Source organism: Microtus pennsylvanicus, chromosome 13, assembly GCF_037038515.1.
Source record: "Microtus pennsylvanicus isolate mMicPen1 chromosome 13, mMicPen1.hap1, whole genome shotgun sequence".
In the NCBI taxonomy this organism is placed as follows: domain Eukaryota; kingdom Metazoa; phylum Chordata; class Mammalia; order Rodentia; family Cricetidae; genus Microtus; species Microtus pennsylvanicus.
The window spans coordinates 53,584,903-53,609,692 of record NC_134591.1 but is presented as its reverse complement, the minus strand read 5'-3'; the positions used below and the strand labels follow the sequence as shown (position 1 = coordinate 53,609,692).

The 24,790-nt window shown below is 52.8% G+C and overlaps 1 protein-coding gene across 5 annotated transcripts in view; it reads right to left on the bottom strand.

Moving 5' to 3' along the window:
- The window catches only part of Hivep3 (HIVEP zinc finger 3), a 416,683-nt gene that overhangs the window by 8,001 nt on the left and 383,892 nt on the right, over window positions 1-24,790 (bottom strand). For all 5 annotated transcript variants that reach the window (XM_075944540.1, XM_075944539.1, XM_075944543.1 and 2 more), the window contains 2 exons: window positions 6,776-6,951; window positions 1,266-1,352 (listed from right to left, as the gene is read on the bottom strand). In XM_075944540.1, the coding sequence (XP_075800655.1) occupies window positions 1,266-1,352; window positions 6,776-6,951 (263 nt within the window). The remainder of the gene's footprint in view (window positions 1-1,265; window positions 1,353-6,775; window positions 6,952-24,790) is intronic.

Below are 24,790 nucleotides of genomic sequence, written 5' to 3'. Positions count from 1 at the left end.
GCAGGAAGTAAAAACTCTACTAGGTTACAAAGCTTGGAGTCTTCCTGGGCCCATTTCCCCTTACCTCCTCTTTCCTCTATGATGTAGCAGTCAGATCTATGGGCTCAGTCTCTGCTGGCTTCTGGAATGAGATCAGTTCCCACTGCACTGTGCTCACTCAGCCTGTGCTCATACGCCTGGCCTGCATCACACCCCTGCACACAGCTGGAGGTGTCAGAGGGCATCTGCACGGGCCCTGTCTCTCACGGACGGCAGCTAAGTTGGCTCTCTGACCTTCGTGGCCCCGGTGCTGGACTTCCCTTTTATTTTTCTTGAAATGGGGCAAATCAAGCATCTACTGCAAGTTACAGGGACTTAGAGGGGCGCCATCTGTAGCCTGCTGTGCACTGTGACAAGCGTGGGGGCTGTGCTAGGTATAGCTCGTGAAGACAGCCCTTCGAGCTTTTGTTCTAAACACTGATTTATTCAATGTTAAAGGAAACCTGATTTAAATCTTGTTATATTGCCCCCCATAAAAAACCCCAAAGCACGACTCGCCTTTCTTCCCTTCCCATCTCCTTCTCCATCTTCCTCTTCCCTCCCACTCCCCTTACCTCCTGTTATCCTAAGTCCTGATCCTGATTAAGTTAAGGTTTGTTACTTCTTGAGGTCCTGCTCATCCATCTGCAGACTCCTCTGGACTACCCCCTCCCCCGGGTCTGCTATCGACTGCCTCTAGTTTGCCTCTGCTGCTGGAGGGCAGCAGTCAGGTTAGAGTGATGGGGCAGGAATGGGAAGGGACAGGCCTATGGGACACGTCCAGCTCCACAGGCCCGTGTGTTAAGCTTACGGCAGAAGAGACACGAGGGTGGGTATGTGGCTTCCAGCTAAGTGCCTGCAAAGCCCTCCAGTTCTGCTAAGACTGCTCAGGGCACGTGTCTAGAAAGTGCCTGTCGCACAGTGGGCAACCAGGCACCCAGTGCTGCCTGTAGCCACTCACGAGCTCACACTCAGTAAGCACTGCCTGAGCTACCAGAGGTGCTGGCATTCTAAGGAACACCGGCTTATACCCAACCTCACAGTAGCTGGCCTGTGGCACTGGGGAGCATTTTATGAATTTCACATTTGCTTCCCAGTTGTTCAGCGAACTAGAGGGAAGGGTACAGAAGGGAGGGAGAGGAAGGGAGGCAGTAGTGGAGATGAGGGTAGCTGGAAAGGGAAAGGCCAGGGGCTGGGAGAGCGGGAAAATGGAGAGGGGCCAGGGAGAGCAGAGATCAGCATGGTACCTTCTTCGGCTTCCAGCTCCTCCAGCACCCCCGTCTCTTGGCACTTTTTGCTGTGGGCTTTCGACTTCATGTGCTTAGTCAGATTCCCTGGAAAGAAATGAGGACAGACTCAGGCCTGGTGGCAGGGAGAGGGCAGAGAGGGCTGGGCGCATGGAGGTGACACACAGCTGCCAGGCCACAGCTCTGCAGAACAGTTTCAGGGGCTGGGCAGGGGCCAAGGCACCCTGTGCTCCAGTGTCTAGGCCAGACTCTGCAGCCAGAACCCCTGCTGAAGGTAAAGCACCCGGCTGGAGAGGGGAGGCCACGTGGCTGGGAGGGGACAGGGCCCACTGAGAACCCGAGATGCCGGTTAAAACGCAAGCAAAAGAGAAATGAAAACACTGCCTTGTCTTCTGCTTCTGTCCTAAGTGTGGACCCAGATGCTGGTGGCACACTCAGATGAGATAATTTGCAATCCTATTTATTATTTATTTAATGAATGTGTATTGGTGTTTTGCCTGTATATACTCTGTGGGAGGTTATCAAATCCCCTAGAACCAGAGTTACAGACAGTTGTGAGCTACCATGTGGGTAATGGGAATTGAACCTGGGTCCTCTGGAAAAGCAGGCAGTGCTCTTATCTGCTGAGCCATCGCTCCAGTCCTGCTAATTTGCAATCTTAAATGCTGAGATGACATGGGGTTCTTATGACTAACTCGGTAGATGGGGACTGAGAAGTCCTGGCTCAGTATACTTCCAGGTCACCCGGAAGGCCAAACCTTAGGGTCTAGGCAGAGGAACCGCAGTGCGGTTATTTACAGGAACGGTGAGGTGTGCAGGCAAGGGACATGGATGCCACAGGCTCTGGGACCCGGGCTGTGGTTTTCTTAGGAAAGTCCCCTTTTTTGGGGCCAGGGCATAGTGCAGACAGAAGACCAGCATTCTTTGGGAACAGGCTGCCCTAGGCTCTATGAAGCCCTGAGATGCTGCCCCAAGGTATATAAACCTAGCCTCACAGGCTGAGGAGCCAGAGCTGCAGCTCCTGGGGCCTGGGCAACAGCAACAGCCACAGTGTCATGTTCCTCAGTGTGCACACACATCACAGGCTGCAGAGGGATGGGCTTTGTGGACAGCGGGATCTGGGAGGAGAGGCCTAGCTACCTGCTCTGTCTCCAGAGAACACAGACAGACACAACATGAAGTTCCTTTGGTTGTGCCCTGAGGGTTGCTGTATTTCCACACAGATGATCACATGTCAGCAGCTCCCGAGTCAGGCACAGTGTCTCCCAGGCCTTAAATTGCCAACTTTGAATGGATGGATGGAAAGGGGGTGGGATAGGAAGATGGAGTCTCTAGAAACGGGTGCACAGAGGGACTACGGGGGGGGGGTGAATGGGTGGCTGACTGGAGGAGCATGGGAAAAAAGAGGAGCAGCATGGTGACTGATGGATGGGACACTGGGTGGATAGATGGGCGGACGACAGGCAGATGGAGCAGGTGAGTGTTATGGAGAAACAGAAATGGAAGACCGGGCAGACGCTGGTCAGTAAAGAGATAGGAGGATGGACGGCCACATGAACACAGGAAGACCGGGCAGACGCTGGTCAGTAAAGAGATGATAGGAGGATGGACGGCCACATGAACAGAGGAACGGTGTCCACACATGGGAATGTATGGGACGCCAGACAGGATAGAGGGAGAGCGGGCAGCTGAATGGAGATGGGAGGACAAGACAATCTGTGAGAGGGGACAAGAATAGGGACACTGTCAGATGAGTAGACAGAAGGGACTAATAGGGGGACAGACGGGTGAACATGGGGAGGGCTCATGGCTGAGCAGAGCGTCATCATCTCTCAGAAGGGTCAGGTCTTAGTGGTGGGGAAACAGTGAGATCCCTAGGTTGGGTGACTGTGGTGGCTGGGACTAGAGAGGAGCTAGCTCTCTCCCCACTCATCATTCCCAGGTCTACCCTGCCCAGCTTGGGCCTTCCCCCTCATCTAGACAGAAACGTCCCCATTCAGTCTCATGCCCTTCATGCTCACTGTCTGAGTAGAGGAGGAAGGAGGCAAGACAGGACAGCTTGGGACCAGAGACTCCAACTGTCCCTCCTAGGTCACAGAAGCCGCGAGCACTGCTCACACTGGTGTTGTTTGTCATAGACGTTTTACCTGTGAAGTTTAGATCACTATTCAACCACGCTAGACACATAGAGTAGTGTTCATAGTCTTCTGGCAAAGGCAGCCCAGAAGCAAAGTGGTGGAAGGAACTTCACAGACCATGTCACTCAACCCCATTATGCCTACTCCCTCAGTTTCTGACCTAACTCTGGGCTCAGGTGCTGATGACATCACTGGGCAAGATTCCTGGCTGTCCTGGATGCTGGCAGGGCTCCTGTAACCCAGTGCAGCGAAGTGATTGGTCCAGAGCCACAGTATCGGCTAGTGTCAAGCTCTGGCTAGACTCAGGGCTCAGAACCCTCTCATCTGCTGCCCTGCGGTGGAAGAATGGATCTGGGTGGTTTTGTAGCTGTGTGGCCTAGTTGGAGGGTAGGGTGGGTCTGGGCTCTGTACTGCTAGCTATGTGCTTTTGAACAAGGCCTTTTCAGTGTTCCTCACCTTGTGGGGCCCCAGTTTCTGTAGCTGTAAAGTGATACCCACCTTGTGGGGACACTGGGAGGACCAGAGGACAAAGCATGTGGGACTGGAGTATGGCTGGCACAGAGTAGAACCACCTCCCATGACAATCTCTTATTTAATGTTGGGCCTGGGATGCAACTCAGGGCCTTGCGAATGATAGGCAGTCACTCTACCAGCAAGCTCTGTCTCTGGCTTGGACTCTACTGGATGAGGAGGGGGCCGGTGATCGCAGGATGCTCTTCTCCTTCTGTAGGGACCTTAGAGGCTCTCAGAAGAGGTGGAAGGGAACCCACACTTGGGGCCCATCCTTCCTCTGTCAACATCCTGGAGAAGCTGGAAGGAGGAGGCTTGCTCACTCCCCTAAGGTTTTTCCCGTCAACCCAGGCCCCATGGACAGCCCGGCATAGCATCTGGGAGTGGAGGATGGGCAAGTGGCAGGAGAGCAGGATGTCTGGAAGAGGAGCTGCTGCCAGCAAGAGCAGAAGACAATCACCTTGTCCCCTGGGCTGAGCAAGGGCCTCCCACAGCTGTTGTTTCTGTCCCCTAGGCAATCAGTGCCAGGGCCTGTCCAAGGCTCAGCCACCCTGTGGCCTCTAGGAAGAACCTAAACAGAGGAAAGGGGTCCTCCTAGGGACAGCCTGCTACTTCCTCCTGCCCCACCCACTGAGACCCTCCACAAGTAGCTCCCAGAGGCCAAACTGCCACCTCAGTGTGTGACAGACACAAAGACAAGACACAGGCAGACAGAGACAGACAGGAAGGGTCTCCTGGATGAGACACATCCAGATGATGCAGACAAGGTGTGAGGTCTGCCAGGCCCAGCCTCAGCAGCCGTGTATCCTGGCTGGCGCCACACCTCAAGAGCAAGACCTGACTAGGAGGCAGACAGGCATCTTAGAGGAGAGGAGGGCTCATATTATCAGAACTGACGGTCAATAGGGCTTTTGAGACATGGTTCCAGGGAATGCTGTGGGCTCCTGCTTCCTGCGTATCTTCGGGGACTTCCCGTTAGTCCCATCTACTGTCACCACTGCCTGTCTGTGCTGGGTGTGAAGTATGAGACCCGTGTTTCAGATTCACCTCTCCTGTCCCTGGCTCCCCCCTCCCCCAAAGGGGGAAGAACTTGGTTTGCTCCTGATCACCGGCCAAGAACAAAGACCAGCCTCCCTGAGGTGGCTCAGAGACAGAGAGACCCCAGGAAAGTTCCCAGAGGCCGAACTGTAGGTGGCTAGGTATGGCTTCCAAGGAAGGTTCCTTCTGGACAGTGGAGGTTCCCTAAGGGCTCAAGTCATCTTCAGAGCTTCCAGAATGAATGAGACCAAGACATTAAGTGGGAGCTATTCAGGGGACTGGGGTGCATGGTGGGCAGCCCAGGGGGGAGGTTTCCTTGGGGTTCTCCATGCTGAGGACAGAGCAGTACAATTCCTTAGTCACGCCTGGAAGAGGAACAGCACTTGTCCGCCGCTTAGAGGTTGCCTCAATCTGATGGAGGGAGGAGGATGAGGGCATTTTGTGTCCTTGGGATGGGGGCTGCAGCATCTGTGATCTCTTCTGGCCCAGTCAAGAAGGTCTCCACTTTCAAAGTTAAAGGCTTCCTTGTGTAAGCTGTCAGTCAGCAATTCCCATCTCTCTTCCAGAAAACCTCAGAAGTGGGACAGGTGGTACTGGACAGAGGACAACACACACTAAGATGGGATGCTTTATGTCTGGCAGGGTTCCTGTCTAATTGTTCTCTAAGCACCTTTTGAGACATTGTTTCTGAGATGCTAAGAAAGAGAACCCAGAAAAGGAAGTGGAAGGGTGAGCATCTTTGTCCAACCCTAAACCTCCGCAGGAAACTGTGAGCTCAGTTCAAAGATGGTAATAAGAAGACAGAGGAGGGCAGTGTCAGTTAACGGTTAAGAAATGAGAAGTGGAACATGCCAGAAAGAAGGCCACTGAACCAGGGAATGTGACAAATAACACCTGACCCCGGATGGCAAGAGTAGAAGGCAGCAGAAGGCTGGAGGGCTCAGCTCCCTCCTATCCACAGTTGCTGCTCTGCCTCTTGTGTTTCAGAAGAAAAGACAATCGCAAAGGCAAAGCCTGCCTTGAGTTCTGTCTCTGGAGCCTTCTGTGGCTCCTCTCCTAATTAACTCAGAAGAGAAGACAGGGTCCTCATGTCCAGACACAGGAATCTGCTAAGTGCAAGAGGCAAAACCCACCAAGGGTGCGAAGCACCCCAGCTTTCTTGCAAAGCTCACTGTCTTTCTCTGTGAGCAAGCTATAAGGCCTCCCAGAAAGGCATGTGTCCCATCTAAGAACCTTATGAACCATGTTTGTCCCACCAGAGCCTGGGGACTGCAGTGGGCCCAGGCCACTATTGCCCATCACAGCTCTCTGAGATGTACGCTCTCAACAACCAGTCCTCACCCCGTCCTGACTCTGATGTGGGGTGTGGCTGGAAGCTGATCAGGATGGGGGTGGGGGTAGGTTGCAGCCGGGCCCTGTGCTGAATGCTGCAGAGAAGTCAGGTGGATCAGAGGACGCTAAGTGTGGTGAGAAGTGGAGGAAGGTGGACATGCATGTATGTTGCATGGCTCCAAGTGGAATGGATCTCCGATGCAAGAGTGACTGTGACAAGGATGCATGCCAGAGGTCATCAGATCCATGGAAGGCATGCAAAGGAAGGGTGATGATCTGTAGGAAACTACCAAGTGTGGGCTGGACGCTGCAGAGGATGGGCGGGAGCTTGTGTGACTGTGGCAGCGGTGGGCATCGCTGACCAGACCGGAGTCACTGTTCTGCCATGGGTACCAAGTGGAGTGGGAGCTCAGAATGTGGGGGTACTCCAGGCCCCTAGGCAGAGGGCTCTGTGCCATGGGCAGGGCGGTGCCCCAGCTGACTGTCTCTTACCTTTGGTTTTAAAAGCAAAGTGACAGTGCTTGCACACATAAGGTCGGACGTCAGTGTGGGTGCGGATGTGTTTCTTCAGCATGCTGGGCTTCTTGCAGCGAATTCCACATTCCTCACAAACATATTTCCCTCGGCCGCGGCCTCGCACATATATATACTCTTCATTTGATTTGTACCTGTGAGCAACAGGTGTCATGTAAAGGAAAAAAAAAAACAAAAGAAGGCGAAGAGGCAGAGTGGCACCTCAGAAGATGGGTGTGCTCCCTAGCTGCACCCGGCCAGCTCTAGACACCGGGAGAGGAGGATGAGGAGCAGAGGACTAGAGCTGAAAGGGCCTCAGTTGCTCTGAGCATCCACCAGGGACCCCTGCAGCCTGGTGTCAGATAGACTGACAGACGGCCCTAGAGCCAAAGACGCCAATTTTTCCTGGCAAGAAAGGAAAGGACGCTGAAGTCGCAAATTCCCTGCTGGCTGCCTCCCCACAGCCGGCTGCTGCCATAGCTCCCCCACAGAGAACAGCCACTGGAGGCCACCAGAGCCACCCAGAGAGAAAACCTCAGATCATACCGGCCACTGCTATTCATCAAGCCCTTCTCCTAAATTAAGTCACCATTGCCTCACAAGGATGAGCTAAACAGGTTCAGAGAGGACGAGACACCCACTGGAGAGAGCACCCAGTCAGAAAGGGCTGGCCAGAATCTGAACATTCCCAAACCAAGCTGCCCGTTTCCCGCAAGGGGCAGCAAAGGAGAAGACAGCTATCAGGAAGCCACCCAGACACTTCTGTGAGGGAGGCACAGGGGTCACCACCGTTCTCCTGGGTGCAGACTGTGGCCAGAGCCCTGGAGTTCTCTTACGCAATTTCAATTTGGCTAAGCTGCAAACTACATGGAACCTGGGTTATTCCCAGCAGGTCAGGGCGGTCACCAGCTCTCAGCCTCTTGAGCGAGCAGCCCACTTGCTCAGGCTGCAGATGCCAGACCCCGAGTCAGAATGCTATTTCCGCACTGAGAAAGAAGCCCCCAAGTGCCACAGAGACAGCCAGGGGGCCAGCTTTGTGGTCTAAAGCTATCTGTGTGCAGAGGTCCAGGCGAGGTCGAGAAGCTGGGAAGAATAGCACTAGGAGGGGCAGTTCTGGAAGACCCAAGAACTTAGGTCCTGACTCAAGCCATGGGCCACTACAAGACACTTAGCAGGAAGGGACATGTCTGCTTGGTGGCCTCAACAAGAACTGCCCATCATCTGCTCTTCCCGGAGACGGGCAGGTGGATGCAGAGAGATGACAGCGATGAGGACCCCAGGCTGCTCAACTGGTACCCTAGGGCTGAGAGATGTGACAGGTGGGCCCAGGAGAGGGCCAATGAATAGGGAGCTACAGGCTGCAGTGGAGACTCATCTCACACTCCAACCTACACACCCATGGACGTACTCACACCTCACACACAACCACACTCCTCACAGCCACACACACCTCACACACACAACCACACCTCACACACACACCCACACACTCCTCACACACACACCTCACACACTCCTCACACCCACACTCACACCTCACACACTCCTCACACCCACATTCACACCTCACACACTCCTCACACCCACATTCACACCTCACACACTCCTCACACCCACATTCACACCTCACACACTCCTCACACCCACATTCACACCTCACACACTCCTCACACCCACACTCACACCTCACACACTCCTCACACCCACATTCACACCTCACACACTCCTCACACCCACATTCACACCTCGCACACTCCTCACACCCACATTCACACCTCGCACACTCCTCACACCCACATTCACACCTTGCACACTCCTCACACCCACAATCACACCTCACACACTCCTCACACCCACACTCACACCTCACACACTCCTCACACCCACACTCACACCTCGCACACTCCTCACACCCACACCTCGCACACTCCTCACACCCACACTCACACCTCACACACTCCTCACACCCACATTCACACCTCACACACTCCTCACACCCACACTCACACCTCGCACACTCCTCACACCCACACCTCGCACACTCCTCACACCCACACTCACACCTCGCACACTCCTCACACCCACATTCACACCTCGCACACTCCTCACACCCACATTCACACCTCGCACACTCCTCACACCCACATTCACACCTCGCACACTCCTCACACCCACATTCACACCTCGCACACTCCTCACACCCACTCACACCTCACACACTCCTCACACCCACATTCACACCTCACACACTCCTCATACCCACTCACACCTCACACACTTCTCACACCCACATTCACACCTCACACACTCCTCATACCCACTCACACCTCACACACTTCTCACGCCCACTCACACCTCACACCCACATTCACACCTCACACACTCCTCACACACTCCTCACACACACACTCACACCCACATTCACACCTCACACACTCCTCACACACTCCTCACACCCACATTCACACCTCACACACTCCTCACACACACACTCACACCTCACACACTCCTCAAACACACACACACACTCACTCCTCACACACTCCTCACACCCACTCACACCCTTACAGCCAGAATCACATTCTGCTCATCCTCAGTCACATTCACACCACAATCACACATCCCAAATACCAGCATTCACTCACTGTTCCACATCCCTCACCCTCAGTCAGACCCTCACACAACAGTCTCACAGCCCCCATCTTTAGTCACCCTCACACAACAGTCTCACAGCCCCCATCTTTAGTCACCCTCACACCCACACCCCCACCTTCAGTCACCCTCACACCCACACCCCCACCTTCAGTCACCCTCACACCAACACCCCCACCTTCAGTCACGCTCACACCAACACCCCCACCTTCAGTCACCCTCACACCAACACCCCCACCTTCAGTCACGCTCACACCAACACCCCCACCTTCAGTCACGCTCACACCAACACCCCCACCTTCAGTCACGCTCACACCAACACCCCCACCTTCAGTCACGCTCACACCAACACCCCCACCTTCAGTCACCCTCACACCAACACCCCCACCTTCAGTCACGCTCACACCAACACCCCCACCTTCAGTCACGCTCACACCAACACCCCCACCTTCAGTCACGCTCACACCAACACCTCCACCTTCAGTCACGCTCACACCAACACCCCCACCTTCAGTCACGCTCACACCCTCATCCCCACAATCACACTGTTCAAGAACACCCACACCTCCGCTCTTGCACTCCTCACACTCCACATGTTATCCTGTGTTCAAAAGAAAAGACAGCAGGCCTTGCGGGCAGCGAAGAACGCGAGAGCACCCTATGCACAGCGCAGGACTCAGCCTTCTAGGGACACCCCTTCGCCTTCACTCTCATGTGTCCCTTGTGTCCCTGGGACCCTGTCTTCAGGGGCATCAAGTTGAGACCTTTCCCAGTGGTGAGGGTGGCTTTGTGCTGGAGGCTGTCACCTGCCACCAACCTCCAGCTGGCTCCACGATACTCACTCCCCTCTAAGCACCCTTCCATGTCACAGCTGCTCCCCACACAGCCCTACAGCCATCGTGGTCTCCTCTTATGTGGAATTTATTCTGCTCATGGAAACTCAGAAGCAGTTCTAAGTGTCCGTCCATCTCCCTGCTTCCTCCACATCACACTAAAGACACACCATCTCAGAGAGAGGTTTTCAAAAGGGATCCTTACATCACCTAGTCTGGTCCTGTACCATAGAAGTTGGGCGCCATCTGCTGGGCAGCACGCGGGGAGAGCCAGGGCTAGGAGTGGTGGGGAGGATGGTGAGAGGCCAAAAGGAGGATTCTCGGGACAAAGGAAGACATGTTAAAAGGAGTGGGAGTTGGCAAGAAGAAAGGAAACCAGGCAGGCGGTTCAGGTTGCACCACGACTGACCGGTCGAGAGTGTCCAGACTTGCTTGACGTTAAGTTACAGAGAAATGAAATCTCAATAAGAGGCAAACATCCCGTGCTGTGGGAACAGTATAGACCAGGAGGCACTAGGACAGGAGATAGGGCGGGGTATCCCTGGTGTAGACTCTGCAGTTCTAGGACAGGAGATAGGGCGGGGTATCCCTGGTGTAGACTCTACAGTTCCAGGACAGGAGATAGGGCGGGGTATCCCTGGTGTAGACTCTACAGTTCCAGGACAGGAGATAGGGCGGGGTATCCCTGGTGTAGACTCTACAGTTCCAGGACAGGAGATAGGGCGGGGTATCCCTGGTGAAGACTCTGCAGTTCTAGGACAGGAGATAGGGCGGGGTATCCCTGGTGTAGACTCTACAGTTCCAGGACAGGAGATAGGGCGGGGTATCCCTGGTGTAGACTCTGCAGTTCCAGGACAGGAGATAGGGCGGGGTATCCCTGGTGTAGACTCTACAGTCCTAGGACAGGAGATAGGGCAGGGTATCCCTGGTGTAGACTCTACAGTCCTAGGACAGGAGATAGGGCGGGGTATCCCTGGTGTAGACTCTACAGTTCTAGGACAGGAGACAGGGCGGGGTATCCCTGGTGTAGACTCTACAGTTCTAGGACAGGAGATAGGGCGGGGTATCCCTGGTGTAGACTCTACAGTTCTAGGACAGGAGATAGGGCGGGGTATCCCTGGTGTAGACTCTACAGTTCCAGGACAGGAGATAGGGCGGGGTATCCCTCGTGTAGACTCTACAGTTCTAGGACAGGAGATAGGGCGGGGTATCCCTGGTGAAGACTCTGCAGTCCTAGGACAGGAGATAGGGCGGGGTATCCCTGGTGAAGACTCTGCAGTCCTAGGACAGGAGATAGGGTGGGGTATCCCTGGTGTAGACTCTACAGTTCTAGGACAGGAGATAGGGCGGGGTATCCCTGGTGTAGACTCTACAGTTCTAGGACAGGAGATAGGGCGGGGTATCCCTGGTGTAGACTCTACAGTTCTAGGACAGGAGATAGGGCGGGGTATCCCTGGTGTAGACTCTACAGTCCTAGGACAGGAGATAGGGCGGGGTATCCCTGGTGTAGACTCTACAGTCCTAGGACAGGAGATAGGGCGGGGTATCCCTGGTGTAGACTCTACAGTCCTAGGACAGGAGATAGGGCGGGGTATCCCTGGTGTAGACTCTACAGTCCTTGGCGGCTGTCCGTGTAGAGGACAGATCAGAATGAACGATAAAAAGACATCTTAATTTCCACTTGCCTTGTGCTTGGGACCATTCACAAGCTGAGAGTGCAGTAATGAGGGCCTTTGTACTTACTTGTTTTTGAGACAGGGTTTCCCTGTAGAACAGTCCTGGCTATCCTGGAACTCTCTCTGTAGACCAGGCTGGCCTCAAACTCATAGATATGCCTGCCTCTTCTTCCTGAGAGCTGGGATTAAAGGTGTATATCATCACTGCCCAGCAGAGGGCCTTCATTTTAACAAGATATGGGTAAGAAAGATACACAGAAATACCTAGCACACAGCTGGGACCTATAGATGTAGAATTCTGTGGATCTGTGAAGAGTAGGGTGGCCAGGCAGAAGAATGGAAAGCCACTCAAGAATGCTGCTGTAGAAGAGGCCTGGGGGGCCCAGGGGAAGAGTGTGCAGAAAAAATGCTATCTTAACCTGCCTCCAGCAGAGCAAGGCCAGAGCCAAGAGGACAGAGGACAGGCCTGTGGTTTGGAAAGGAGCAGAGAGGGTCTGAGGCTGGTCACTGAGGGATTTGGAAGAAGCAACCCTGGTTGAACAGAGACCCCACGATTTGCCAGCTCTTTGAAGGCTGAGACGGCGGCTTTGTGGAACTGTTTCCCGTCGATGTGGGCAGGTCTTTCCTCTGCCTGAGCCCAGCATCCACCCTGTCGGGGTCGGGTCCTTCTTATCAGTCACCCATGTTCACTAGAGTATCCCCAGGGTCTAGCACGGTACCAGGTGCTCAGCAAGCGCTCAGTGCAGGCTCACAAGTTATGGGTCAGAACAGTAGCCAGGGCCTTGGTAAAGTATGCTAGGATCAGACTCAGCATTGGTTTTTCCACCCCATGGGCCCTTAAACACAGGTTTTATCTAATTCTCCATCATGCATAAAGTTGAACGAACATGTCTATGTTGTTGTCCTTTGGTTTTTTAAATTAAATTTTCAATTAGCATATCAAGTCATGAGCATCAGCTTGGCTTTTTCATACTTATTTCATTATACTTTGTTCCCTCTTCCCCATACACCCTGTCCTCCTGTATCCGCTCTGGCTGGTTCCTTTCCTCCCAGCACACAGTGCCCTTTTCTGTTTCCCATCGTAACTATACAGCCCAGGCCAGCCTCAAGCCTTCAGCTCTTACTGTTTGTGTGATAAGCAGATACTGCCATGCTCAGATGCTTCCGCTTTCTAATGGGAATGAACGCGCATAGAGCAGAGGCCAGGAGGACTTGGGTCTGACCATAGGCAGATCACCTCTCCTCCCTCAGGACCAGTCAATCTTTAGTCTTTGGGAATATAAAGCACTTTATAGGTCAGATATTATCTACCCTCCTCCCTCCCAACCCCTAGTCCTTTTACCCTCATGCAGAAAGGCAACCGATGCCCAAGAGCTTAACTGACATGGTCAAGGTCGCCCACCCCTCCAAACCCAGCTGCCATGCAGATCTGCTGCCCACTCTCGGATGGTGCTGAACGGAGTTTCCCGGTGATCTGGGACCTGCTGCGGTGTGGCAGACAGCTAACAATGGTGTTGCTGTCTACCCAGCCTTTCCTGAAACTCTACCCTGGGCCGGGACACCCAGGTGTTGGCAGCTGCAGAAAGCCAGGACTGGAGAGCAGAGAAGCTAGGGGAACCCCAGAGTGTGGATCCTGCTCCCAGCTGCTGGTCACCCCTCCTCTACTGGATGCTTTCCCTTGGAGGCCCGAGACACAGACTTCCCTTTAAAAGAGGATGAATGGCTGACCCTCTGTCTGTTAGGTGACTACAAAACATTCTATTGCTGCAGACCTGTTGTAGGCAACTTGACTCTGGGGACCCAAGGAGCTTCTCTAAACCTTACTGCCCACCTGTCTGCTGCAGTCCTGACTAGCCAGTCTGGTTTTGCTCTTAAAAAGGGACAACTCTAGGAATATGGAATGTATTAGCTGCAGGGACTCTTAACACCAAATGCTCTGGCTTTCTGAGATTCAGAGTTGAAGCTGACAGTAGAGGTTCAGCAGAGCAGGCTCAGCTCTGGAACTCCTAAGCCCTACTGGGGTGGGCATAGCCTTGTCCTTCAGTCTGGAGTTGGGTAATAATGGGTGGGGTGTGTGTGTGTGTGTGTACAACTGCCAAGTACTTCCTGGGCAGCTGTTTTCTAGTTCCGCTGTAGCTCTGAGCCAGGAGACTCCAAAGCAAAGCAAGTTTCCCAGGCAGCCCTAGTCAGGAGCACTTCATTCCTCTAATCAGAGTGGGCAGAGAACCAGCGAGGCTAGCATCATGCTCTGAGCTACTGGGCAGCTGTGAATGGAGAAGGAAGGACCTTGGTGCTCTGACATATGACACAACAGGTCTTAGACTGGGATCCCCTCCTGCACTTGGCTGGTGACCATGCTTGTCTGGACAATCAGTGCATGTGACACCTTGGGTTGCGGCTCTAGACTGTCTGGAGGGGTTTTTCAAACCTGAAACTTCCACTAAGCTGACAGGTGTTTGGGACGCAGCCCAGAGGAGGCGTGCAACCTCCTTCCTCGGTTTCCAGAGGAGGGGTGCAGTGGGAATGAGATGGCCTGTCAGGATGAGGTGACCTTCTCAGGCTCTGCACGACAAAGATGCAGCAGCAACCACATGGCTGCTGTCACAAATCCTGTCCTCCTCACCTCAGCAGCCAGGTAGACAGGTAGGAGGAATGGTGACCGTGAGCCAATGGGCTGTTGGTGGATAAGCTTGCCCAAACCATCACAGTACTGTCAAATGGATGTGTATTTCCTCACACGGCCTACAAGCATTGCAAAGACCAAATGTAGGCTGTGCTGTGCTAATGACCAAGCGCCACAGAGGGAGAGGAGGTGCCGAGACAGGATGTGGGGAGACCGTGAGAAATGGAAGGCATTGCTCATGGTCTCTCTGAAGGGTCAGGGGCTGCTGCCATCCAGCCAAAGGTGGCATGAAATTGCTGTATCTTGCAGGTTTTCTGAGAAAACCACAAATCCAGGAAAAAACAAAACACCCAAAAATATCTGCGAACTCATATGGCTTTTACTGGGTGCCAACCACTATTTTGAAAAGCTCAGATGTTACCTCATTCCCCTCACATGACCAATGAGCCGTGGGCTCTACCAACTCCTGTTTACACTGAGAAGTTACTGAGTGGTGAATGGAGCTAGAATTTGAGCCCAGGTCACCTGTATACACAGTTCAGGAGCTTAAAGGCTGGTGTAATTATTATTTTTTAACTGTGTAAGACAAATAAAATTCAAGGAGACAGAGTACCAACCTAGAGCTAAACTGGATCAAGGTAATTTCCCCCAAGGCCTCGCACTGAGTCCTCAAGGGGACACCTAACTTTTCAAGTTCAAGACTCCTCTCTCCGCCGAGCTAAGTCATTCTCTTGAATAAAGGGATGGGCGCCATGGTCTCTAGGCTATCTTCTGAGGCAGAGATGCTACCAGACTGCTTTGTACTTGCGTTGCTAACTTTTCCACGCACCATTCAGGTCTCACCGCGAAGCTCTTGCTTCTCTTTCGATTTTGGATAGATAAGGTTTTTCCGTTTCCCCATTTTATTATGGCCTTTTGGCCAAGTCTGGTAACTTGGGTACAAACATGCCAAGCAAGATGGTGTGACTGGAGATGTGTTCACTGGGTGTCTCGGGCACCAAGGGCAGCCTTTTGTCTGTGAAGTTTAGGGCCAGGGCCCACCGGTCAGCATGCTTAGGGAGAGGCAGCCAGAGTGAACTGGTTGACCCCAGAGAAGCTCAAAAAGGAAAGGTGTCTGGAGGGGAGGGGCAGGTGTCTCTGCTAAAAATAGCCAGCTGCCAACACAGCCCTTGATGAGGGTTTAAAGGTTTGGGAGGGGGACGGCTGAGCTCTGGGGCCAGTGGGGTATTCGCATCAGATCTAGAAACAGCCCAGGTTCCTCTCTGATCAGGATTCCGAAGAAGTGACAGCATGTCTTCATGTCCTCCCAGGTGGGAGTTATTGAATGTGCCACCCAGCCTCAGCCCTGCTGGGCTGGAACTTCCACACAGACAGAGTCCACCAGGCAGCCGAGACTCTATTACTGCTTCTAAGTTAGCCTCCCATAGAGTTCCAGCAGTCCTAGCCTGAGCCTGGGGCTAGAGAAAAGCCACGGGACTCTGACCTTGGCCTCAAGGTATCCACAAGGCCACAAAATATAAATGTATCACCACAGACAGGACCAAAGGGCCAGACCTGGCAGAGAGGCAGCTGGCCATGGGTCTCAGGTGCTTTCAGTCAAGAATGCCACTCCTCCTGTCTGGGTCCATGGCCCTACAGCAGCCAGGGTCTTGGTTGATATGGCTCCTGTTGCCACTGAGGACTGTGTGGACGCCCAGGGTCAGGTCAGCCACCTGAGTCCATGTTGGTGTCTGAGAGCCATGCTGTGGTCAAGGCCATACAGATCTGAGTGGCCTGTGCTGCTACCTAATGCCATGGTGACATCTGGGGTCGGTGTGAATGTCCAAGGCTCTTGTTACCATTGAAGGCTGTTCAGATGCCTGAGGTCTGGGGCCATGTTAGTGTCTGAGGGCCACTGGGGCCATCCTGAGTGGCCTGCACTGCCACCTGGACTAACGGTGCCATCCAGACCCTCTGCTGCTGAGGACTATGTCTGAATCTGTGGTCCTATAGCAGTTAGAATCTATGCTGAAGTTCGAGGCACATATCACCACCAAAAGTCACACAGAAGCTTCGGGTCCGGGGGCCTTGCCATCACCAGAGTCATCCTGATCTGAGCAGCCTATGCTTCTACCCAGAACTAGAATGCCGTCTAGACTTGAGCTGCTACCAAAGCCATGTCTGGGTCCATTGTAGTCAAGGTCTGTGTTGATGTCTGTGGCCCATGTCACCTCAGGAGGGTCCTAGGAACCTTGCATGATGAAACCAGAGGGCCGTACTAAACCAGCCCCACCCTTGGCTGGCCCTGCCCCTCACTGGACACTGTAACAAGAGAGCTGTCCCCACTGCTGTGCTCAGGAGAGATGGCCCCACCCATCACCATGGACGAGGGAGAACTGACCCTGTTGGCATGGGCATAGAGGAGCAGGCTCCACCCCTCACCTGAGGAGGGCTGCCACAGGGGTCCAGACTGACCAGCTCAGTACCACCCAGGCCCACAACTGGGCCTTGGGTTAACGCTAACGTTGCCCCACCTAGGACCTGCTGGAGCTTGTGAAGGAACTGGTCCTGTGGAATGATACCTGCAGGAGCTCCATGACTCGGGGTGGCTGTGGGGGGGGGGATCCAAGAGGAGTTTCAGTGAGGACCCAGTGGTGATGATGTACTAGAAACTACAGGTCTTGAACCAGAACAATGACTCACTGCAATGCACATTTGCAAGTAAAGCTGATTGGACAAAAGGGTCTCCTGTGTGACACACTGCAGTTCCCCATGCCACCAGGAAAAATGAAGAGGTGTTGGAGAGGGGGGAAAGGTGGATCAGCAAAGAGGTTTTTTTTGTTGTTGTTGTTGTTTTTTGTTGTTTCCTTGTTTTGGTTTGATTTTCAAAAAATTTTATTTCTAGAGGGACACTGCAGAGGTGAGGGGAGGGTATGGGGGGACTGGGAGGTGAGAGGAATTAGGGTGCATGATGTGAAGTTCCCAAAGAAATGATGTGAAATTTGAAAAGAATGCTACTCATGAGCATCTGTGCAGGTGAGTGGGGATAACCCATCCAGATGTGTGGCCTGTGGGCCCTGGGTGGGCACAGTGCAGAAGAGATGGCAGTAGGTCAGCCTGGAGGCCAGGGAGCTATGATTTCCTGAGGGTTGTGTGGACTGTGACTCCCCTCCCCGAGAGGCTTGGCATCTCTGTCTCCTCACTTGTGTATTTTCAAGCAAAGCAGATCCCATTCTTGGAACCCTTTTCCCCAGACGCCTCATTTCAGGGAGTGGCACCTTTCCGGAGCTCTTGTGGAGGAAAGAGCATCCTGTTGAAGGGCTTGTGGGATCTTTGGATCTTCACGGAGAGCTCGCTACTCCACATGGTGATTTGGGCTTAAGCATCTTTTCTTGCAGGCCCTCTGTGCCCTGTGGTTCTCAGAGCCCAGGGAGCTCATTGGCAGCCGAGGCTGGAAAGGCCCCACATGTCCAATCATGACTAACAGACAGCTCATCGAAACCTCCAGGCCATCATCCCTGTACCATGAGAAACAGAGACTAACAAAGAGCCCAGTATCACAGAGAACCACAGAGCTAACAATGGCAGAGTAGGAACTCACTGGCAGGTCCTCAAACTCCAAGCCCAAGACTTATCCCTCCTCTTTCAATTACAACCTGGAAAGGCGACCCTTGTAGAATGAATGCCACCTGGTGAGTCTCCAGCTCCAGGACCCACAGCCTGAGATTTCATGCCCTTGTTTCCAAAGAGACTCAAAGATGGGCTGTGTTTGGATCTCCAAGGAGACCCAAAGAGTGTTGCCTGTGAGTCATGACTGAGAAAATTCAGGTACCCATGCTCGACCCTGCCTCCAGACACTCCGTCTGTCCCCAGAGCCACATGTCCTTGGCTGATATGTTCCCACTGATTGTGGCTCACACCATTACAGAAAAAACGGAATTTTCCCTCCCTTTGGAGGATTTGTCCACACCAGGCCATACATGCTCCGGCTAAGCTGGCAGAAAGACCTTACAGGACTGGAGAGTGGGAATCAAGCTGGTAGAAGCAAGGAATGAGGAAGGAATAAGGAAGGGGAGGGAAGTGTCACTTCTATTGAGCACTCCTGTGAGCCAGGAGGTACTGAGACAGCTCCAATATCTACTCTGGCTGCTTACAATACTTGTAAGCACCGGCCCTCTCCTATGTGCCCTTCTGAGCCTTGGAAGGCTAGAACGGTGCGTCCCTGTAGACACGGGACAGATGGAGCCATGTCCTTCACTGAAGAATTCTTGGGAAGGAGGTGGCGTGGCTGAAATTTATTTTGCAGGTCAGTCTACTAGCTGTCATTTACTAAAGATGGGGGTAAACTAGTGATTTTTGTCACTGTGACCAAACATCTGACAAGAAGCAAAGCCAAGAGGGAGGACAGTGGTGACAGACCATCATGGAAGAGCTGCTCCTGATGCCTGTGCAGTCAGAGCAGAGAGAAGTGCATGCTGGGAGCCCCGTCCCTGGAGTGTGCCTCCTAGGTGACTCCAAGTCCAGCGAAGTGATAATGAACATGAACATCACAGTGGGAAGCCATTCCCTTCTGTCCCTTCCTCCCTCTCTCCCCGCAACCCACTGCCCCTTCCCATTTTACCAGTATACTAATTCTGTGATTTTACCTGAAGAATGAGAGAAAAGACTGGTAATACAACTTTAGGAAGCAAAGACATGAGTGGATGGAAAAGGTTTGGCCAACCCAAGAAGTTACCAGGAGGGAAAGCATAGAACCAACCCAACTTAAATCACAGGAAGAAATATCCTTTCTTACATGGCTTCTGCACTCTCCTCCTCTCCCCAATACCATCTATTCCTTTCTGTCAACCACTTTTAGCTGTGTGAAGATGTACACACAACTATACACACACACACACACACACACACACACACACACACACACACACACACACACGAAGATCCTGCTCGGCCTCACAGCACCCGCAGTTGCCACCCTGCCACCCATCCCCCATCTCGGCCACCTCCTCCTTTACTAGTCCTTTTAGGACAGGGGCTTACCTACACTGCCTCCATTCCTCATTTCAGCCTGGGCCATGGGGAGTCCATCACCATGGAAATAGCTCCATCACTAGGGTCCCCCACAAGGCTGTATCTAGCAGTCAGTTCCCTGTTCCCACCTCCCTGGACCTCCAGGTAGTGTATGTACTACTGTCTGAGCCTTCCCTCCATGGACAGCCTGCTCTTGGCCTCTAGGACTCCATTTGGCTTCGGGTATCATTCCTTTTATGTCGCCTTTCTCAGACTTGTCCCCTTCTGGATGCTCTTTCCCTTTCTCTATTCTCCATCTCCCCAGGTAACCCCATCTAGTCAGAGAGTCAAACTGTATCCTCACACCGACAAGTCCAGTGTGTCTATTCCAGCTCAGGCCTGCCCCTTTGAGAGCCAGGCTAAGGTACTCATTGCCGATGCCTCCCTGAACATCCTCATGAAGATGAAGGACTGTGCTCTCAAATTTACATGCTCCCCACTGGCCCCAGGGTCAGATCTCCTCTCTCCTAACTTGGTTCTTGTGTTCACCTCTGCCTGCCACGTGCCCAGACGTTATGGGGGCACACTCCAGGTAACCACATTTCATTTCAACCTTCCTTGTTCTCTCGGCAGGAGTCCCAAGGCTCCCACCCCATCCTTGCCATTGCTCTCACAGCTGGCCTCCGGAAAACACAACATTACCATACAAGATCTTACGGTAACATTGACCTAACACTAGATGTTCCTTTGCACTCTCAATATCCCAAGGTCTTCACTGCCTTGATATCCACCAGTTTACTCCAAAATCCATGTCACATACCCCAGGAGAGATGGAGTGATCAGACAGGAGGCCATCGAGCAAAAGAGGGCAAAGCTAGCATGGTCGGAGTGAGGGTTCAGATACCTCACTCACCAACCCTCAGGGAGGAGGAGGGAAGCCCACTGCTGAAGGTCAGAAAAGACTGGAAGTGACCCTCGACCTCTGCAAGGTGCAGCTCACTGTTGACTTTGACAAAGCAGCTGGCATGGTGGGAGAGGCTCCAGGCTACCTGGGATGGGGCTGGGTAGGAAGGGGAAGGAGCTGGAGTGATCCAGAGTCAACAGCTCTGGGAGACTTTTGTTTTCTTTCTTTTTTAGATTTTTATTTTATATGTATGAGAAGTGTTTTGCCTGCATGTATGCACATATATCACCTGCAAGCCTGGTACCCGTAGAGGCCAGAAGGGAGCATCAGACACCCTGGAGCTGGAATTTTTGATGCTAGATGGTTGTGAGCCACCATGTGCTGGGAACCAAACCCAGGTTCTCTGGAAGAATAGCAGATGCTCTAAACTGCTGAGCCATTTCTCCAAGCCCAAGTTTTTTATTTTTATTTCATGTATATATGTAAGTTTATGTGTATATGTGCACCATGTGCATGCCTGGTGCCTGAAGAGGCCAGAAGATTGGCATTGGATGCCCTGGAACTTACAGGCCATTGTGAGCCACCATGTGGAAAATGAACCCAGCAACAAGTGCTCCTAACTGCTGAGCCACCTCTCCACACCCGCTCCAGGAGGGTTATTTTTATTTATTTATTTTTTAAACAAGGAATAAAACCTAGCTATCCAAGGAATGATTCTAGAGTGGAAACGAACTTGGGTGTGCTTATTTGAATGACGTGAGGTGCTGGCAGGTTGAGAGGGATAGGCAGGAGCTCTCCTTGGGAACAAAGGTTTCTCCCTGAGCATAGCATCTGGGTCCTTCTGACACAGGCCTATCGGTGAGGGGGTGGGTCTGTGAGCCTCCCTCCTCTAACCTTAGGGATTAGGGAGCTCAGCTCACAGTGAGACTGAGGTATCTCTTTCCTGTGTGTCAGTTCCAAGCTGAGGCTGGCTGTCCCTGCTCATGGCCAGCTCTCTGAGGACCTAACCTAATGGAGTGGGACTCCCTGAACCTCACTTATCACTTCCTCAGACCTCAGCACACACAGCCAACCTGGTCAGGGCATGGGCAGCCAGGTACTTCCTATCCATCCCAGGAGTTTTTTCTATGCCAGCCACAGGGCTGAGTTCCCAGCTTCCCTTGCAGCAAAGGCACTTGAGATAGAACAATGTGGTCATTACACTCAGGGAACAATATCACTCTATGTGTGCAAACACTGTTTCACAGAAAGCCCTTCCATAACATTAAGGCAAATGCAGGGTGCTGGATGTGATCAAGCACAGTGCCCGTGGGTGCTCCCAGACACGACCCAGAAAAGGCAGGCTTTGTTCAGGTGTTGAAGTGGCTGGGAACACAGAGAGGTGAGCAGGGGTCAGGAAGTCAGGGCAGTCTGTAGGACTGAACACTGTGTACAGAGCCCTGCCCTAGAACCAAGCCTAGAAGATACTTGAAACGGACTCTCAGAAATCACCCATAGTGTGCAAGCACAGGGGCTCACAAGACAGCGCTGGTGCTCAGTTTTGAAAGTCAGCTGGATTTGGCAAAGGGCAGGGTCCACAGGCAGCAGCAGGTGATGTAAATATGACAGGTAGACTACTAGATTCTGCAGGTAAGAGCCACAGAAGGCTAAAGAGGCAGAGCCAATGGAAAGATGCTCAGGGGCACTAACATGGGAGGCTGGAGGACAGGATGCAGAAACAGAGGGAGAAAGAAGCCATTCGGAGCCACTGACTACTTCACAGAGATACCAGAGTTTGGGGATTGATTGGAATCCAGGGAGAAGGTGTTGGGACCATTTGGAGTCCTGGCCTCCGGCTGCTCTTCCCTACTGGGCTGTGTACTTGGCCTTCTGATTTGAGCCACTGAAAGCTGTGCCAAAGTTGTTTACCAGCTCTGCTTCCTGAGATGTGTTGCCTTGCCTTGAGGATCAGGGGATGAGGTTTTTACCTGTTGACCCAACTGACTGTGTTGGGTATATAAGCCTCCGTGGTGCTATTCAATAAAGGGCTTCTTTCCCAGTGACTAGAGGTGTGTGTCTCTGTTGTGCTGTCTCTGTGTCTTTCAATCTCCAGCCCCTTGCCCGAGGCTCACAAACTGAACGGGTAGCACAAAGAGGGCAGTTGGGCGCCGCGTGCTACAAGAAGGTGTCTGAGGTGATGCTGAGGTTTGAGTGTGACGATTTCATCATCCGAAGTCCGCAGGTTGGGGGAGATGCTATGTCAGGTAGTTTGAATGAGAAGGGCCCCCATATTTGAATGTTTGGTTCCCAGTTGGGGGACTGTTAGGAAGGATAAGGAGGTGTGGACTTATTGGAGGAGGTGTGTCATTGGAGGTGGGCTCTGAGGTTTTAAAGCCCCACCCAGGCCTAATCCATTCTCCCTCTCTCCCTCCCTTCTTCCTCTCCCCCCCCTCTGCCTGATGGCTGGGGATAAGATGTGAGCTCTCAGATACTGTTCCAGCACCGTGCTTCCTCCCTGCTGCCATGACGGTCGTGGACTCACCCTCTGAAACTGAAAACAAGTACCCAGTCCAATGCTTTGTTCTATAAACTACTCTGGTCATGGTCTATTTACAACATTAAGAACGTAATTAAGATACTATGAAAGGGAAGCACAAGGCTTGCTTGGCTGAGCTGAGTTTGAGGAGCTGTAGGTCTCCTAGGCGAAGATGCCAGAGGCATCCAAAGCCAGAGCTTAGGAGTGGGGGCCCAGCGCTGGTCCTAGATGCAGCAGCAACAGTGACGAGAGGCTTGAAGTCAAAGAGTTGGATGATATCGACACGGGAGACAATCTTGGCTGGAATGAGTCTCAGTGGTTATCTGGAGACTTCTGACCAGCCTACCTTGTATATAAGATGTCTGTCACACCATCCTGTCCATTCCACCCAGCCTGACCCTGCAGCTCTGGGAAGTCCTCTGTGACTGCTGTGGACAGCTCAGCTCTTCACAGCCCTACCCTGGCAACAGGCTTTGTATTGCTGTCTTGAGCTGGTCCACAGGTACGTTAGGTATTTGTTTGACTACAGTTTGACTAAGTGGGTCTGCTATAACTTCTAGCCCAAAGCATCTACAAGGCAGGGATTAAGTCTATCCTCCGTGATGTATCACATAATCGATCAACTGCCAGATGGAAGGTTAAGCAGAAGAGTAAGGGATGTGGCTGGTGATCCATAGACTCGGTGAAGCTGGACACACACAGAACCCCTCGCTTGGTGCTTGGCTTTTTAGCTCATCCTCTGAACAGGCTCAGTCTGCACCTGCATGGATGCCACGGAGAAAACTAACCAGGAGCAGCTGCATGGAAAACAGACCAGAGTTCTACCAGTGCTGCTGGCTGAACGCTCTAGTTCTCTTCAGGCACAGAGATGACTGAGATTGCGCCTCTCCACAGCTCTCTGGAGTCAGTGGATGAGAGCCGAGAGCCCAGGAGGGGGCATGAGCAGTCAGCACACAGCGCACTGCCCTGCCTTCCGTCCTCCCTGGACTTTTGCTGGGCTCAGTGAGCAGGCCTCATTGCAGACCCTTCTCCAGTATGAGTTGTGGCGAAACAAGGTGTTGCAAGGATTAAGAAAAGAAAGAGAAGAAAGCACCAAGGCTAAGAAAAGAAACTTCAGTATGAACAGATGATGGGTCTTAAGTATGTTTTCAGGATCCTGTGATTAAGTCACTCTTGGTGACAGGTGAGACTCGGTCAGTTCTGGTCCCATCCATGAGATGCCGGAGGTGTCCCAGATATGTCTCCTTTTCCGCATTAGCAAATATTCTTAGAGGGTAACACCCACCCTGTGGAAGGAGAGAGTTCACCAGAAGCAGGGGTAGGAGGCACAGTAGAGCCAGGATAGGGGATTGGTGATGGGGGCTGTGGGTAGCTGAGCTAAGGGTGGAAAGGACTTGATTGCTTATATCAGGTGACTAGTTGGAGGAGTGCGGATGACATTTATCCTAGCCAAGAGCACAGAGAAGTGCCTCAGATAGAGACCAAGATCTAGACACAGTCGAGGGACTCATCAGTGTCTATGTGATCAGTTTGTGGGAACCACATCCTTCCTTGGCCTCATGGAGCTTATGACATTGGCACAAGCCTGCTGTCATCCTCTTCACAGAAAGGGGTGATGACACTGGAGATGTGTGTGTGGGGATGTCCGAGTGGGACAGAGGTATGTGGACCTGCTACTTGGAGAGAGGGTGACAGTCTTCGAAAGAGGGAGACTCTGAAACAGTGGGCAGGGCTTAGTGACACCCTGCATGGGACACAAGGAGGGTGACAACATTGACAGGGCTCAGGAAGGGCGTAGGGGA